General features: G+C 35.5%; 1 protein-coding gene and 1 long non-coding RNA gene across 12 annotated transcripts in view; one reads left to right on the forward strand and one right to left on the reverse strand.

Annotated features, from left to right (window-relative positions):
- DNAH7 (dynein axonemal heavy chain 7) overlaps positions 1-17,233 on the forward strand; it is a 234,340-nt gene that overhangs the window by 175,598 nt on the left and 41,509 nt on the right. For all 4 annotated transcript variants that reach the window (XR_012024865.1, XR_012024864.1, XM_072812865.1 and 1 more), the window contains exons 51-54: positions 159-494; positions 7,740-7,866; positions 9,149-9,343; positions 12,019-12,111. Coding sequence is in view for 2 of the 4 variants with exons in the window: in XM_072812865.1 (XP_072668966.1) it covers positions 159-494; positions 7,740-7,866; positions 9,149-9,343; positions 12,019-12,111 (751 nt within the window). In the remaining 2 variants the exon portion in view is untranslated. The remainder of the gene's footprint in view (positions 1-158; positions 495-7,739; positions 7,867-9,148; positions 9,344-12,018; positions 12,112-17,233) is intronic.
- LOC140625537 (uncharacterized) overlaps positions 1-17,233 on the reverse strand; it is a 136,613-nt gene that overhangs the window by 112,993 nt on the left and 6,387 nt on the right. The gene's annotated exons all lie outside the window — the stretch shown is intronic.

Here is a 17,233-nt window from a genome sequence, read left to right on the forward strand (position 1 = left end):
ATAAGAAATTAATTATACAATATCACCGTTACGGGTATTTGTCACAAAGTGATGCATTTCTTGGGTTACAAGCTCTTTGTTTCTCATACAAGAATGTGTGCGTGAAGGGATTTTAAACGATTTCTTTTTTCTTCTGCGAAAATTGTGTTTTATTCCAGGCAGTTAAAGGAAATAGAGGACAAGATTTTAGAAGTTCTTTCATCTTCTGAAGGCAATATATTAGAAGATGAAACTGCTATTAAGATATTATCTTCCTCCAAGGCTTTGGCTAATGAGATTTCTCAAAAGCAGGAAGTAGCTGAAGAGACAGAGAAGAAGATTGATAGCACCCGCATGGGCTATCGGCCTATCGCCATCCATTCCACCATCCTGTTCTTCTCTATTGCCGACCTAGCTAACATCGAGCCCATGTACCAATACTCACTGACCTGGTTTATTAATCTTTATATCCTGTCTATCGAAAATTCAGAGAAATCAGAAATTTTAGTAAAAAGGTATGGAAAAGAAATACTATTCATTACTGACTATTATATTATTTATAAATATACTGACTATTACTACTGACTATTACTATTTATTTATTTATTACTGCATGAAAATGCAATAGTAATTGGTGGCTCTCACTGCTGTTACAGAAATGCCGTGAGCATGACTCTTATGGCTAATGTGGGCTTGATTAATCATCGTGCTAGAAATAAATTTGAGGGTGAGAAAAGGAATAAGTGTGGCCAAATTCAGCCTGCCAGGAAGTCATTTACAGGGAGATAGGATTATAATGTCATTCTAAAGAGAGGAAACACTTATCTCTGCTTATCATTTACCAAAAGTATTTGTGATTGGAGGTTTGGAAAGAATGGTTAAGACCTTGAAAAGACGGGACTCTTACCCTCTGTAAACTCGCATTCCAAAAGTCACATAGTTACAGTTTGTCAAGTAACAGGGTTTTAAAAAATACCTTATTGTGATTAGTTGGGTTATTCTTATTTACGTAAAATACCTTATTTTCCAGTTGGCTATCGTAATAAATAAAGGGATTAGGACCTTACGTAACACTAAATGTATGAGAGAGTAGAATTTCATTTATTATCAGGTAAGTTTTAGTTTGGTATTAAAACATATTTTTAATGAGCTCTAACACGAAATTACCTCTTGAACAAAGAAAATTGCTCATTGCAATCATTGCACTCTCCAACTTTATTGATCAGTAGGAAGCGAGGTACTTCAGTTTCTTGACTGCTCATACCCACAAAGGAAATTCAGTTTAATACTTATCACTTGGCAGTGAAGAATTAGTTTTTAGAGATTCAAAATGAGAACCTCCTGACAATCTGAATTGAATTCCTTTCATTTACCATGTAGAACTCTGCTAAATTTTGAATATTCTTAAACTGAGTAGTTTCATTATTAGTATCATTATTTTACAACCTTGAATTTGAGATCAATAAAGGTGTAAAGACCAGCACATGGCTTAGCATACAATTTCTCAGCTGTCTGCCCGTGAGAAATAGGAGGTGGACATCTTCAAGAAGACACATGTGATGGTGGAGTTTAAAGTATGTTTTCATATTATGATATTTGAAAATGTTTCATTTATTTCTCTATTCCTTCCAGAATCTGAAATTTTCAAGGGTAGGAGGGGATTACTGAAATAGAGAAAATAAGATTTTTTAGCTCCCTTTCTTCGAATCATTCCCAGCCATGTGCATTGTTAGTTAATCAAACAAGCATGTCTGGTTTTCATACTAGGTTCTGAGTTCCCTGAGATAAGGGTTTTGGCGGTTTTGTTTGTTTTTCTAATATTCCCAGAACTTATCACAGTACTGATCACATGGAGCCACAATAGCAAACAATGTTTTGTTTCTCAATGCAGTTCTTTTTCTCTACCTTTTTAAAACCAGGTCACCCAAATATTATCATCTTAAGTACTTTTAAATTGAAATATTTGCTGGACGGACGCCTGGGTGGCTCAGTGGCTGAGTGTCTGCCTTCAGCTCAGGGCATGATCCTGGAGTCTCGGGATTGAGTCCCACATAGGACTCCCAGCGTGGAGCCTGCTTCTCCCTCTCCTGTGTCTCTACCTCTCTCTCTGTGTTCTCTCATGAATAAATAAATAAAATCCTAAAAAAAAAAAAAAAAAAGTATTTGCTGGAATCTAGAGAAGAAAATTTCTTTGCTCTGCTGCTTAAAGACATGTTTTATGTACAAGAGTTAAAAATCAGAACAATTTTTTGCTTTACAACTAATTGGTTCCTTTATTATGACTTGTTTCATCATATTAGAAGTCATCCACACATATGACATGTTTCTTCATAATTATGACTATAGTCCCTTATGATTTATGGAAAATCAAATCCTTTTACCCAGATATGAGATTAGGATGAAATCTAGAAAATAAAATGTGTCTTTTTTACTTAAAATCCCTTAATTTTAATACAGTGAAAATCCCATTCATGCCTCTAGTGAGCCTGAAAGTATAATTCTGGAACCAACTAAAGAGTAAATAGGAAAGCATATTTGAAAATTTCACAGAAATTGTTAGTATACACTCAGAAGCATGCAGAAATCAGAGTATTTGCTCAACTTTCTTTTTTTTTTAAAGATTTATTTATTTATTTATTTATTTATTTATTTATTTATTTATGAATGAATGAATGATAGAGAGAGGCAGAGACACAGGAGGAGGGAGAAGCAGGCTCCATGCCAGGAGCCCGACGTGAGACTCGATCCCGGGACTCCAGGATCACACCCTGGGCCAAAGACAGGCGCTAAACCACTGAGCCACTCAGGGATCCCCTTTGCTCAACTTTCATGACTGAGCAAACCTGTGTAACTAGCACCCGGATTAAGACCCAGAAGGTTACAGACAGCCCAGAAACCCGGCTTTGTGTCCCCTTCTAGTAACTAACCAAACCTCTTCCACCAAGCTAAAGACGGTCCTGATTTCCAACACCATAAATTAGTTTTGCCTGTTGTAGCAGAACTTCATGAATGGGATCACAGTGTGTGCGCTTGTTTGTCTGGCATCTCATACTCAACGTTTCATTTGTGAAATTCATAGTGTTTTGTGTAGTGCAGTGGTTTATTCACTTCCATTGTGCTGGTATATTGTTGCAGAAGTATCCAAGCAAAATATTTTCTCAACCCAGAAATTTTCCTTACAAAGGTAGTAGAGAAAGAAAACAAGTTTATCATGCGGTACCATTAAACCAGAATGTGTTGCACATCACAGGCAGTCCACTAAGAGATTGCAAAAAGGCAGAAATCTCATCCCAAATTTATCTGCTAATTGAAGTGACCATCTGTGCTAGCAAACTGGCTTGAGCCAGAGGAGAACCACACATGATTTGTGGAGGCGTTCCCTTTTCCCCACGTGCTGGCCACCACCTATTATCTTTTGCGTTCTGTTAGGAGGGGAGGTGATCTCTCGTGGTGTTGATCTGCATTTCCCTGGTAATTAGTGATGCTGAGCAGCTTTTCACGTGCCTGTTACCAATTCTGATGTCCTCTTTAGGAAAATGTCTATTCAGGTCTTCTGCCCATTTTTAAGTCAGATTGTTTTTGTGTTATTGTTAGCTCTTTGTATATTTTGCACCTTAATTCTTAATCTGACATATGGTTTGCAAAAATTTTCTCTCATGGTTGCCCTTTGTTTTGTTTTCCTTTGGGTTTTTTTTTTTGTTTGCTCGTTTTGAAGTATAGTTAACACACAATGTTGCATTAGTTTCAGGTGTACAACACAGTGATTCACTTTCTCTAGATGTAGTGCTCACCGCGAGTGTAGCTCCCATCTGGCACCGTACAACGCTGTTGCAATGCCACTGACTTACTCCCTATGCGGTACCTTTTATTCCCATGACTTACTCATTCCATAACTGGAAGCCTGTATCTCCCACTCCCCTTCACTCATTTTGCCCATCCTCCCAACACCCTCCCCTCTGGCAACCATCACTTCTCTGTATTTATGGGTCTGTTTCTGCATTTTGTTTGTTTGGTTTGTTTTTTAGATTCCACATAGGAGTGAAATCTTATGGTATCTGTCTTTCTCTGTCCAACTTATTTCACTTAGCATCATATCCTCTAGGTCCCTCCATGTTGTTACAAATGGCAAGATCTCATTCTTTTCTATGGCTGAGGAATAGTCCATTGTATCTATATGTGTACCCCCCATTTTCTCTATCCATCCATCCGTCAATAGGCACTTGGGTTGCTTCTATATCTTGGCTCTTGTAAATAATGCAGCAGTAAACATAGAGGCGTATATATCTTTTCAAATTACTGTTTTCATTTTCTATGGGTAAATACCTAAGAGTGGAATTACTATTTTAAAATTTTTATTTTAATGTTTTTGAGGAACTTCCTTACTGTTTTCCACAGTGGCTGTGCCACTCTACATTCCCACCAGCAGGGCACAGGGTTCCTTTTGTTCTACATCCTTACCAACACTTCTTGTTTTTCTGATTCTAGTGATGCTGAAAAGTGTCCAGTGATACCTCATTGTGGTTTTGATTTGCATTTCCTGGGTGATTAGTGATGTTGAGCATCTTTTCATGTGTCTGTTTGACATCTGTATGTCTTTGGAAAAATGTCTGTTCAGATCCTCTGCCTATTTTTAATCAGGTTATTTGAGTTTTTGGTTTTTAAGCTGTAGAAGTTGTTTATATATTTTGCTTAGTAATCCCTCATCAGACGTATCATATGTGCATAACTTCTCCCGTTCACTGGGTTGCCTTTTTGTGTTGATAGTTGTCTTCACTGTGCTTCATTCTTTGTTTATTTTTTAATTTCTGTAGTCCCAATAGTTTATTTTTGGTTTTGTTTCCCTTGCCCAAGGAGACATATCTAGAAAAATGTTGCTAAGGCCAATATGAAAGAAATTACTGCCTGTTTTCTTCTAGGAGTTTTATGGTTCCAGGTCTCACATTGAGATCTTTAATCCATTATGAGTTTACTTTTGGTGTAAGAAAATGGCCCAGTTTCATTCTTCTACAAGTCGCTGTCCAGTTTTCCCAGCACCATTTGTTGAAAAGACTGTCTTTTCCCCCGTTGTGTATTTTTGCCTCCTTTGTCACAGATTAATTGCCCATATAAGCATAGGTTTATTTCTTGGCACTATTTTGTTAATTGTTTCTTTTGCTGTGCAGAAGCTTTTGGGTTTGAATTAGTCCCATTTATTGATTTTTGCTTATGTTTGTGCTTTTGGTGTCATGTTCAAGAAAATCAGTGCTGAAATCAACATTGATAGGTTTCTTCCCTATGTTTTCTTCTAGGAGTTTTAAGGTATCAGGTCTTAAGTTTACATCTTTGACCCATTGGGAGTTGATTTTTTATAAGTGGCATGCTATTGGTGTCTATTTTCATTGTCCTGCGTGTCCATGGTCTGCCATTTGTGACATTGATCGACATTGACATTGTATATACGTCAATATGTCATACATATATATTGTATATATGTATATATGGTAACATTGGTTACCACACTGTGCTAAGATAAATCAGAAAAAGAGAAGTACTGTGGATACCCCTTATATGTGGAATCAGAAAAAAATTCATACCTCTAAAAACAAAAAACAACAGTAAAATGATGGTTGCCAGGAGGAGGGGGTAGATAGGATAAACTGATGGTGTTTAATGGTATAAACTTATAGCAACTAGTAAAATTATCTCTTATTTCCTTTTATGGAAACATATTTCATTTTTGTTTACCTTCTAATATTTTTATTCATAATAATTCTTAACTATTATACCAAACATACATTATGACTGCTATGACATAGCCATATATATAAATATGTATACTGTGAAATAGCCATCGTAATTTGGATCACCTGTTTTTTTTAATCAAATTTTTAATTAGAAAATAAATACCTGTAGCAAAAAAACACATAAGTACAGAAACAAAAATCTAACAAAGATATAGCTTTGTTACAGGGACCAAAGTAAAATCTCTCTCAGAAAACTATGTAAGTGTATACACACACATGCACAGTTTCCTTTTTCTTTTCCTTCCACTTCTATCAAGATAATTTTTCCCATGTTATTAAAGACTCTTCTGAAACATAATTTTTAGTGGTTGCACAATACACCATTTTATGAATGTGCTATAATTTTCTTATTGTAAGATTCAAAAGTAATCTCCAGCTTTCAAATTATAAATAATATTACAATAAATAAAAGCATCCACATTGTTAATTATTTCTATAGGCTAGAACCCCCAAATTAGGACAAAGGTAGTTACTTCTTTCAGAACCTTGGATGGTTATTCAAATATACAACTCTATCAGAGTGACACAAATGATCTTATAACCCTGTCTCATGCATCAGCATTGAAAATGATCATTTTTATCTACTTTTTCACTGTAACAGATTATTAAAAAATTGTATTTTAATCTGCATTTTTACCACTAATGAGTCTGAACTTGAATTTCTAATACCAGTGACCCTTATAATTTTTCCCTCAATCTTCCTCTCTATAAGCGGAAATTTGTTTTAAGGTGCATTTTTATTTTATTTTAGAAAGACCAAATCTGAGCTACCCTGTATTAATTGCACTGTTACAGATGAGACAAATTAAATGCCAAGTGTGAAAAGACCATGATTAGCATAAAAATAGGGACAAGAATAGTATGATTATTTTAAATCTTCAGAGAATTCAACTATATTTCAGCAACTAGTTTCAAAGACCTCTCTACCAAGCCCTTTTTCAGAGGGTTTTCTCAACTAGAAATAAAATACATCAATTTGTTGTATTTTTTTTTTTTTTTTAATGAGAATGCTGGCAGGGGACAAAATAATTAAAGAATAGACAAGTAAGGAAAAAAATAGAGCTGAGATGTTCGGTAGCCTAGAATATCAGTCTGAAAATAGCCAAGATATGGTGGTACTGATAGATTATTCTTTCAAGACACATTAAGAAACATTGGTAGAATTTTGCTTAGCCAAAATCAAACTATACTAATTTTTCCTTCAGTTAAATTAATCTGCTTAGTTTGGGCCATTGTCAATCATTAACTCTCTGCAAAGGTTTTCAGCCAACTGTTCATTTCTATTACCACTATTATAACCTAGAAATATTTCAATGATGAAGTTTATTTTCCTTATGACATAATTAAATGAAAATGCTTAAAGTATTATATTCACATAAGGAATTGCTATGAATACAGAAAACATATGTTAGCACTTAAGAGAAAGTTGTTAGTTACAAATATTGTGATTATTTATATTTCCATGTTTCCGTCAATGTGGTAAATAAACATGTAGTTTATCAAGTTTTGTGCTTTCTCCAGCTTTTATAGATTCATGAGCAGAGTAGCACACTACAAATGTTAATTTAATAAAGAAGCTATTAATTTAATATATAATATAGAATGTTTGGAAGCATCTGCAGAATAAGAAAATCAAATTTTACCCCAAGAAATTCTTTATAGCTAAAAATAGTCCACAAATCTTTAAAATAGATTAATGTACCATGCATTGACTTTTATCCAAAAGAAAGATTAAGTTTCTTTTAAAAAAATCAATCAACAGTAAAATGCAATTCTACTGAAGTGTTTCTACATTGCATAGCTCTCAAATTGGTGCACCTAGTTAATGATGATTCTTGATTGTTTTGGGGGTAATTGGCCAGAAAGCTTATTAGAAGGATATACATCTAAATGGTTTACAATAGGTTTCCTTAAAGGCATTTTCTTTAAGGTATAATGCATTTTTATTTATTCCCTTGTCTTTCTGTTGACCTGTAGGCTTCAAATTCTCAAGGATCACTTTACTTACTCCCTGTATGTTAATGTCTGCCGATCACTCTTTGAGAAGGATAAGCTACTCTTTTCCTTTTGTCTTACTATAAATCTGCTACTACATGAACGTGCGGTCAGTACTGGTAAAATTTTTAGAAAAAAGAATAACATGGATTTGCTAATTTACTAATTTGAGTGTGTGTGTGTGTGTGTGTGTGTGTATACATACAAAAGGGTTGTAAATAAACAATAATTACGGTTAAAGCAAGACCTCAAAACTAGATTGAATTTTACGGAGGTGAAAAATAAATAAAGCAAAGTTCACTCTGTAATTATTACTTAAATTTATGCATGTTTTAGTTTAAAATAGTTTCTATTAGAATCACATATAGGTCTGCTTATAAATGTACCAAACATGTTGATAAATTTACACCAAGTAATCATATAAATGGTAACGTTTTTAAGAACTTGTGCAAATTAGTCGAGTCTAACCATTTGGGCTTAACAATACCTTTCATAAATTTTTGTTATATTTCAAATCTGTTCAATTAAAATATAAGAAGCACTGTAAGAATAAAAGAGAGGTACTGTGTAAATTCACTATTTTATTCCCTTCGGTGTTTAAGATTCATTGATTTCATTAGGTGATGCATTGGTCGAATTCTGAAGGAGTAGAGGCTTTATTCTTGAATTTCCTGCAAAAGTTTTGTAGCAGTACCTCATTATATTTTATGAAAAATAGTTGAAAATATGACAGATTGATGATGTTGTCTTCCTAAAATTTTTAGTTTATTCATTTTTATTTTTATTTATTGAGTATAGTTGATACACAATATTACTTTAGTTTCCAGCGCACCACATAGTGATTCATCAGTTCTATACAGCCAAGGGTGACTACCATCTGCCACCACATCATGCTATTTCAGTACCATTGACTATATTCTTGATGCTGTACCTTTTATTACTGTGACTTACTCATTTCATACTGGAAGCCAGTATCTCCCAGGTCCGTTCACTTGTTTTGCTGATACCACCACCCACCCGCCTCTCCCTCCTGTCTTCCCACAATTTTTAGAGCCTGTAAAACTCTAAGCGGACATTTGAGAAAAAAACATATACTCAGATAGAATTTTTGTATTTAGATTAGTGAAACTTTTATGTTTAGATTAATAATTCTGGAGGAGCATTATCAAAAAAATAGCTATCTAGAATGGAACTATTTTGAAAGCTGGTTATAATGGATGGATTAGTTTCTTATGAATAAGTACTGAGCTGCTATACCAGTCGATATAGAATTTCACAAGGACCATACCTAGGACTGAAAAATCAACAGCCAATTCTTTGAAAATGGTTTAAATTTCTTATGTATGTAATGAATTCATTTCTGACTCTTCATGCTACTTTGTTTTCCAAAGATTAATAAAGCCGAGTGGAGATTTCTGCTGACTGGTGGCATTGGGTTGGATAATCCTCATGCCAACCCTTGCACGTGGCTTCCCCAAAAATCATGGGATGAAATATGTCGACTAGATGATTTACCTTCCTTCAAAACCATTCGTAGGGAGTTTATGCACTTAAAGGATGGATGGAAAAAAGTGTATGATAGTTTGGTATGTTTTAACCCTCTTGCTTATTCCAAAGTTTTTAAGTGGAGAAAATAATGCAAATAATTTATTCTTATCTTTGAATAAAAACAAAATTTAAGTAAGCTTTAAACAACTGGTCAGGTGTTGAAATCAAGGTTTAGATTTATATTATCCCCACCTTCTAAGTTGGTGGTTTTCCTCTGAACTTCTGTATAAATCCCTGAATTGTGTGGAGTGCATGTTCCTTAAAATATTCTTTTTGATTTCCCATGCCAGGTTTTTATTTATTAACAATTTAGACTATGCAATCATAGTAGCAGGTGAGTTAAAAAGCTTACAAAAGAGAGGCACCTGGCTGGGTCAGTGGGTAGAGCATGTGACTCTTGATCTTGGGGTTGTAAGTTTGAGCCCCAAGTTTGGGGGTGCCAATTTTTTTTACAGGGGCGCCTGAGTGACACAGTTGATTGAGTGTCCAACTCTTGGTTTCAGCTCAGGTCATGATCTTTGGGTCGTGGGATTGGGCTCCACACTCAGTGTGAAGTCTACTTGAGATTCTCTCTCCCTCTTCCAGTGCCCTTTCAGCTCATGCTCTCTCTCTCCCTAAAATAAATAAATCTTAAAAAAAAATGTTTACAAAAGAGTTATTATTTAGATTTTCTGAACGCAGGTTATAAATACAGATATAAGCTAGAATGCAAGGTATTGGCTAGTAAACATTTTTGTCATTTGACATGAGGTGTAGGGATCAAGGAGAAGCTACCCAAAATGTGCCGCTTTGGCATATGGATTATTTTGAATAAAAGTTACTTAAGTGACAGCTTGTGCAAGAAGTACCCTCAGTCCCCTTGAGAACAGGAAATACATGTCCCATGTGAAAGGTCTTCTCCCTCTACCAGAAGGTAAAAACACATCCTAATCACCAGAGACCAGAAATTTAGAGCTTAGAAAGCTGTATCAACAAGGCTTGTTGCTTTTTACTAATTTACTCCCCCAGCCCGAATTCTGTTCAGAATTCCCTACTAACTGAAACTCCCAAAGTTAAATTTTTTTTTTCCTGTCAATTTCTCACAGATTTATGGTCTCTTATTAGTCTGGAAGGTATAAAAGCTACTTGCCTTGATCCTTTCTTTAAGTCTCATTTCATTATTGGGCCTCCATGTACATGTAATCAAACTTTGGGGTTTTTTGCTCCTATTAATCTGTTTCACGTAAATTTAATTTGTACTCCAGCTAGAAGAACCTTGGATAGAAGAAAATTTCCACCTCCCCTTCAGAAGGAAAAGCTAATAGTTCTCCAACAATTTTTCATGGAATTCTATCTTGCTAATTGGAGACTATTACAGTCAACACAAAATGTAAAACAATTTCCCTTCCGGAACATGTAGAAATTGTTGCCTGCCTTCAATTTTTTTTTTAATTTTTTTTTTTTTTAGCACAAGGGCTAATATTTTATCAATTTGCAATTATTTTTTTCCACTTCTTTATTCCTGCTTTCTTGGGTTTAATATGCAAGAGCTGTCTTTGAGGAAGATGGGAAGGGGAAGGAAAGAGTGAGATATGTGAAGAACATTTTTATTTGGTTACCTACTTGTATTATATGTGACAGATTGTATCTATACATAAATGTGAATATTTTGGACTGGATCTCTTTTGGACTTCTCCCTATTAATAATAAAAATATATTTCCTACAGACAAATATGTTTTGTGAGTACTTCATTCTAACTTCAAATAGAAATTTTATTCACTATGCTGAATGAAGCTTGGAGATTTATTTTATTATTTTTAAATTTTTATTTATTTATGAGAGAGAGAGAGAGGCACAGAGACACAGGCAGAGGAGAAGGAAGCTCCATGCAGGGATCCCGACATGGGACTCGATTCTGAATCCCCAGGATCAGGCCCTGGGCTGAAGGCGGTACTAAACCATTGAGCCACCCGGGCTGCCCATCACCAATCCTTTTAACCTAGAAATTTCACTCATATATTTATTCAAGAGAAATGAAAATAAATCCCACAAAAACACCTGTGCAAATATATTCATAGCAGCATTATTTACAATGGCCCCAAACTGGAAAAGACAAGCTTGGAGGTTTCTAATATGAGATACCACATAGCCTTTCTTACAATTTTAAAATTACAAAAGCTCCCCCACTTTTTTTTGAGTTTACCCCTCCTGGGATCTTAATGCTTCTCTTCTTGTATATTTTTAATAGTTCTCTCTTTTGGCTGCTTCTTACTATATACAGTTTCAAATATACCTTTATAAGAAAGACACCAAAACATTGTTCAAAACAGGAAATAGAATAAATTTAAGTATGATGCCTTTCTTGCTTCCTTTGTAATAAATATTTATTTTTTATAAATAGATGATGATGGTAGTTTTTAAAATGCCTTTGGAGAAATAATGGGAAATGCACATTTTTTAATAACAGGTTTCATTTTGTCTAATGATTAGTATTCATATTGACATTAACCTGCTTAATTCATGTCCTAGTTTTGATTCCTTTGTGGTGTTTTAAATTTTCTTTTCATTCCTTATTTCATAACTTTACCCTAGCCTAATAAAATTTACATTAGTATTCTTGATTTCATTTTGTCATTTTATGCTTTCTCTAAAAATCCGCTTCTAAGTCAAAAGGCTCTTCTCTTTAGAAATAATCTCTAAAATAACACTGAATTATATCTACTGTAATTTTAGGAACCACATCATGAGGTTTTTCCTGAAAATTGGGAAGATAAAGCAAATGAGTTTCAAAGGATGCTTATCATTCGTTGCTTGAGGCCAGACAAGGTAAGTGTGGGCTTTTGAAAGCAGCTCAGTGATTCCAGTCTCCACTCTCTGCCCCCCGCCCCGCCCCCACCATTCCAGCCCTGCCTGCTGGAATTTCCTTATATAATCACAGGGGAAGTGGAGGAGCCTGGGGGAACTAATCCCACTTCTTTCAAATGCAGTCATTTTTCAAGAAGTATGTACATCATTAGAGCCACACGAAGTCAGTAACTGGCCAGGTTATATTTTATAGTTTTATTTATTTTATGATTCTTCCTTTTAATTTGTGCTTCCCCAATTCCTTACATGCTGTAATCTCATCTTTATTCTCATTACTTTGATGATATTAGTCAGTGGTGTTAGTACCTAGCAGATACAGTAGAATTTCTGGCTCTTTTTAAATGCTGTCTTACAGATAGTTCTTTGTTGGCCGTTGGAAAGCTAGTGGAATATCGTTTTTAAGACATTCATCACTGCTGACTACAAAGGAAAATGTCAATACTGTTCATTTTAATCTCTTAAAAATGATAAAGTATATAACCAATGAATCAGCTGACCTATCATGTCAGCAAATTTCAGTACTTGGTGACATTCTCATTTGCATAATTATACTCTATTTTTAAAAAATCAAACTACTGACTTATGTATAATGACCTGTATCCACAGAGATATACGTATACTCTGAAAAAAATGTAGATATTAGGTATGTTGAGAAAAAGTTGAAGAAATATCCTAATTGTCCTCTGTTACTACTCAAGTAAAAGTAATACATAAAGATTTCATAACTTATTATGTTCACAATTTGAGTTGCTAGGGAATTTAAGACAGTAATTCCACCCTAACAACAAAAATCCAGAATTTAGGTGGTGAAAGCAATTCATTTTTAAAAGTTTTTACATGCATCAGTGTTAACTGGGGTGGATGAGTTCTTTCCTCTGTAAGCCATAGTCTCTTCAGTGGACATAATGCAATTCTTGTTTGTCTTGTCTGCGCGCTGTTAGCCTGAGCCCAAGAGTCATTTGGTCATTGTGCCTAGAGCCTATGATACTTCTAGGTGTTTATGTGAAAATGTTTTAATTCCTTTTAAAATTAGAAAAAATAATCCAGTCTGTATTATGCTAGTAATTATACTAAAACAATTGTAAAATATAATTTTCAGTATTTTTTCACGGGTGAAGGACACACAAGGTGCCTAGGGCCCGTGAAAGTCCTAATGTTGTCCTGCTCTTGGGTTTTGGGAGTAGCCACAATTTTTCAGGAATCCTTATTAAACTAATGAAACATTCTGTGCCTTGGTAGCCCTTTCAAAATGACATGCCACTGAAATTTTAGTGATAAAGCTTAGAAGTTTGCCCTGCAAGTATTAAATTTGGAAGAATATGAAATATTTCACACTCTTTCCTAATACGGCTTTCTCTTTTAAACCCTTTTATTAAAATTTTCGAAGGTTTTGGCTTTCTACTGAAGACCATTCTACTAAAATGATTCTGCATGGACCTCCAGTCCTCTCTCCTCAGGATTTGAAAAAAACAAAGAAGCTTCTGTTCCCATTTTATATTAAGTTTTTCACCTATAGATATTTTTTCCCTAGTCTTACAAAATTTGGTGTCTTAATCTGAAAATACGTTGAGCTACCAAAAAGATCAAATATTACTTATTCATTCTCTTTTTAAAGGTATTTGAGGGAGATGAGGAGTTAGATCTTCAAGCTAAGGGGTTTTTGTTTGTATGTTTTTGTTTTTATTTTTTATTTATTTATTTTTAAATTTTCTTTATTTGAGAGAGAGATCATGTGTGTGAGAGAGGAAAAGGGTGTATTCAGAACAGAGGGAGACGGAGAAGCAGACTCCACACTGATCAGGGACCGCCCTCTGACCCCTCCTATCCCCACTACCCCCCCCCTCCCCCGGAGGCCAGACCCAGGGATCATGAGCCAAGGCAGATGCTTAACCAACTGAGCCACTCAGGCATCCCTGTTTCTGTTTTTAAATCAATTCATACTTTTCATTGCTACTTTATCCAATACTTTGGCACCTTGTCTTCTAACTTTGCCCTATATGTTTCCATCTCTCTTTTAGAGTTTTCCTCGGGTAGCTGGATGAGTGTAGACATTAATGCTATTCACTGTTATTTCCAGTTCTCCCCCTTTGCACACATACAAAGTGAAGGACTCTGGCCATAAACCTCGCTTTGGCCAATAAAATGTGAGAAGTGTCAGGGCAAAAGCATTTAACTGGCAGCATGAAATTCTCCAGGGTGCTCTCCCTGCCATCAAAATAGTGTGAATCACATTTGATATTTAAGTGCCACAGCAGGCTGGGACACTGAACCAGCACAGGAAGTGCGTTGCCCACACACCCACATGACTTTGCAAGGATAAGAAATAAGATTTTTGTTGTATGAAGTCACTGAGATCTGGAAATGTTTGCTACTACAGCATAATTCAATTTAACTTAGGTGATTAATTACTATTATTTATACAATCACACCTGTAATCCTTAATGTAAAAAATTATTAGTATGTTCTTTTACTAGCAACCTCAAACCTTTCAATCTTGCTGTTACCAGGTTCTCCAAGTTCTAGTGGTAAATTGTTGATTTTGGAATCTGTATATATTTTTAAACTAATATATGGCTATTATACTTTTTAAAAACTTTATTTAAATTCAATTAATTAACATATAATATTTGTTTCAGAGGTAGAGGTCATTGATTCATCAGTCTTATATAACACCCAGGGCTCATGACATCACATGCCCTCCTTAATGCCCAGCACCCAGTTACCCTGTTCCCCAACCACTTCCCCTCCAGCGACCTTCAGTTTGTTTCCTACGATGAAGGAAACAAACTGATTAAGAGTCTCTATGGCTTGAGTCCTATGATTAAGAGTCTCTTATGGTTTGCCTCCCTCTCTGATTTCATCTTGTTTTACTCTTCCTTCTCTTCCCCTGTGATACTGTTTTGTTTCTTAAATTCCACATATGAATTCCACATATCATATGATAATTGTCTTTCTCTGATTGACTTATTTCACTTAGCATAATATCCTCTAGTTTCATCCACATCATTGGAAATGGCAAGATTTCATTTTTTTGGTGGCTGAGTAGTATCACATTCCACATCTTCTTTATCCATTCCTTTGTCGATGGACATCTGGGCTCTTTCCAGAGTTCACTATTTGGACATTGCTACTGTAAATGCTGGGGTGCGGGTGCACCGTAGGATCACTACATCTGCACCTAGTGGTGCAATTGGGACAGATCGTCTAAGCAGCAGATCGACGAAACAGGGCTTTGAATGACACACTGGAACAGATGGACTTCACAGATATATTCAGAGCATTCCATCCTAAAACAACAGAATACACATTCTTCTTGAGTGTGCGTGGAACATTCTCCAGAATAGATCACATACTGGGTCCTAAATCAGGTCTCAACCAGTACCAAAAGATTGGGATCATTCCCTGCGTGTTTTCAGACAATTCTTTGAAACTGCAACTCAGTCTCAAGAGGAAATTTGGGAAGAACTCAAATACATGGAGGTTAAAGAGCATCTCCTGCTAAAAAATGAATGGGTCAACTAGGAAATTAAAAATTTTAAAAATTCATGGAAACAAATGAAAATGAAAGCACAACTGTTCAAAACCTTTGGGATGCAGCAAAGGCAGTCCGAAGAGGAAAGTATATAACAATACAGGCCTATCTCAAAAAACAAGAAAGGTCTCAAATACACAACCTAACCTTACACCTAAAGAGGCTGGAGAAAGAACAACAAATAAGGCCTAAACCCAGCAGGAGAGAGAAATAATAAAGATTAGAGCAGAAATCAATGAAATAGAAACCAAAAGAACACAAGAACAGATCAATGAAACTAAGAGCTGGTTCTTGAAACAATAAGACTGATAAACTTCTGGCCAGACTTGCCAAAAAGAAAATGTAAAGGATGTTCATTAAATCACTGGTAGGGAAGGACCCAAATAAATAAAATAATGAATGAAAGAGGAGAGACCACAACCAACACTGAAGAAATACAATTATAAGAACATGTTATGAGGAACGCCTGGGGAGCTGAGCATCTGCCTTCCACTCAGGGCGTGATCCTGGTCCGGGGATCAAGTCCTGCATCAGGATCCCTGCATGGAGTCTGCTTCTCCCTCTGCCTGTCTTTCTGCCTCTCTCTGTGTCTTTCATGAATAAATAAATAAAATCTTAAAGAAAACATATTATGAGCAGCTTTGTGCCAACAAATTAGGCAATCTGGAAGAAATGGGTGCCTCCCTAGAGATTTATAAACTACCAAAACTGAAACAGGAAGAAATTGAAAACCTGCAAAGACCCATAACCAGCAAGGAAATCGAAGCATTCATCAAAAATCTCCCAACAAATAGGAGTCCAGGGCTGGGTGATTCTATGAAACACTTAAAGAGGAATTTAATACCTATTCTTCTGAAGCTATTTCAAAAAATAGAAATGGAAGGAAAACTTCCAAACTCTAGGAAGCCAGCGTTATCTTGACCCCAAAACCAGACATAGCTCCCACTGAAAAGGAGATTTACAGACCAGTATCCCTGATGAACATGGGTGTCAAAATTCTCACCAAAATGCTAGCTAATAGGATCCAACAGTAATTAAAAGACTATCATACTTTTAAAAGAGCAGTTTTCCAAGGTACCATGGCACTAGCCTACTGGAGAAAGAAACAGTGCTATACGAGGCTACGATTTGGGCCCGTGCTGTGTAGATTTTTTATTTCCTTGCATTCTCCAAGTCATGAGTAACTACAGATACCCACCAGGAAGATCAACGGTTGTTTTATCTCTAGGGTACAGTTGACATTATTTGGCAGCCCAATTTTTTTTTTGTCTCCTTTCCACTGCTCCCTTCTCAAAACGAATTCCACTCAATGGTAAGAAGCCACACATGCCAAGTTCTCTAATGTTCTAGTTTAGAAAAATATAAAGGATGCTCATTCAATCACCAGTAGGAAAAAAATGAGATGGGCTCACACTTTCATGTAGAATTTAGTATTTTATTGTGTTTTATTGATACAAGAAACATCAAGGGGATAAATACTAAGGTGTGCAGTGTTTTGAGCCCATTCACAAAATGAAGAGCTTCTGGCCACCGTCCTCTTCTTCTGAACTG

Source organism: Canis lupus, chromosome 36, assembly GCF_048164855.1.
Source record: "Canis lupus baileyi chromosome 36, mCanLup2.hap1, whole genome shotgun sequence".
Lineage (NCBI taxonomy): Eukaryota > Metazoa > Chordata > Mammalia > Carnivora > Canidae > Canis > Canis lupus.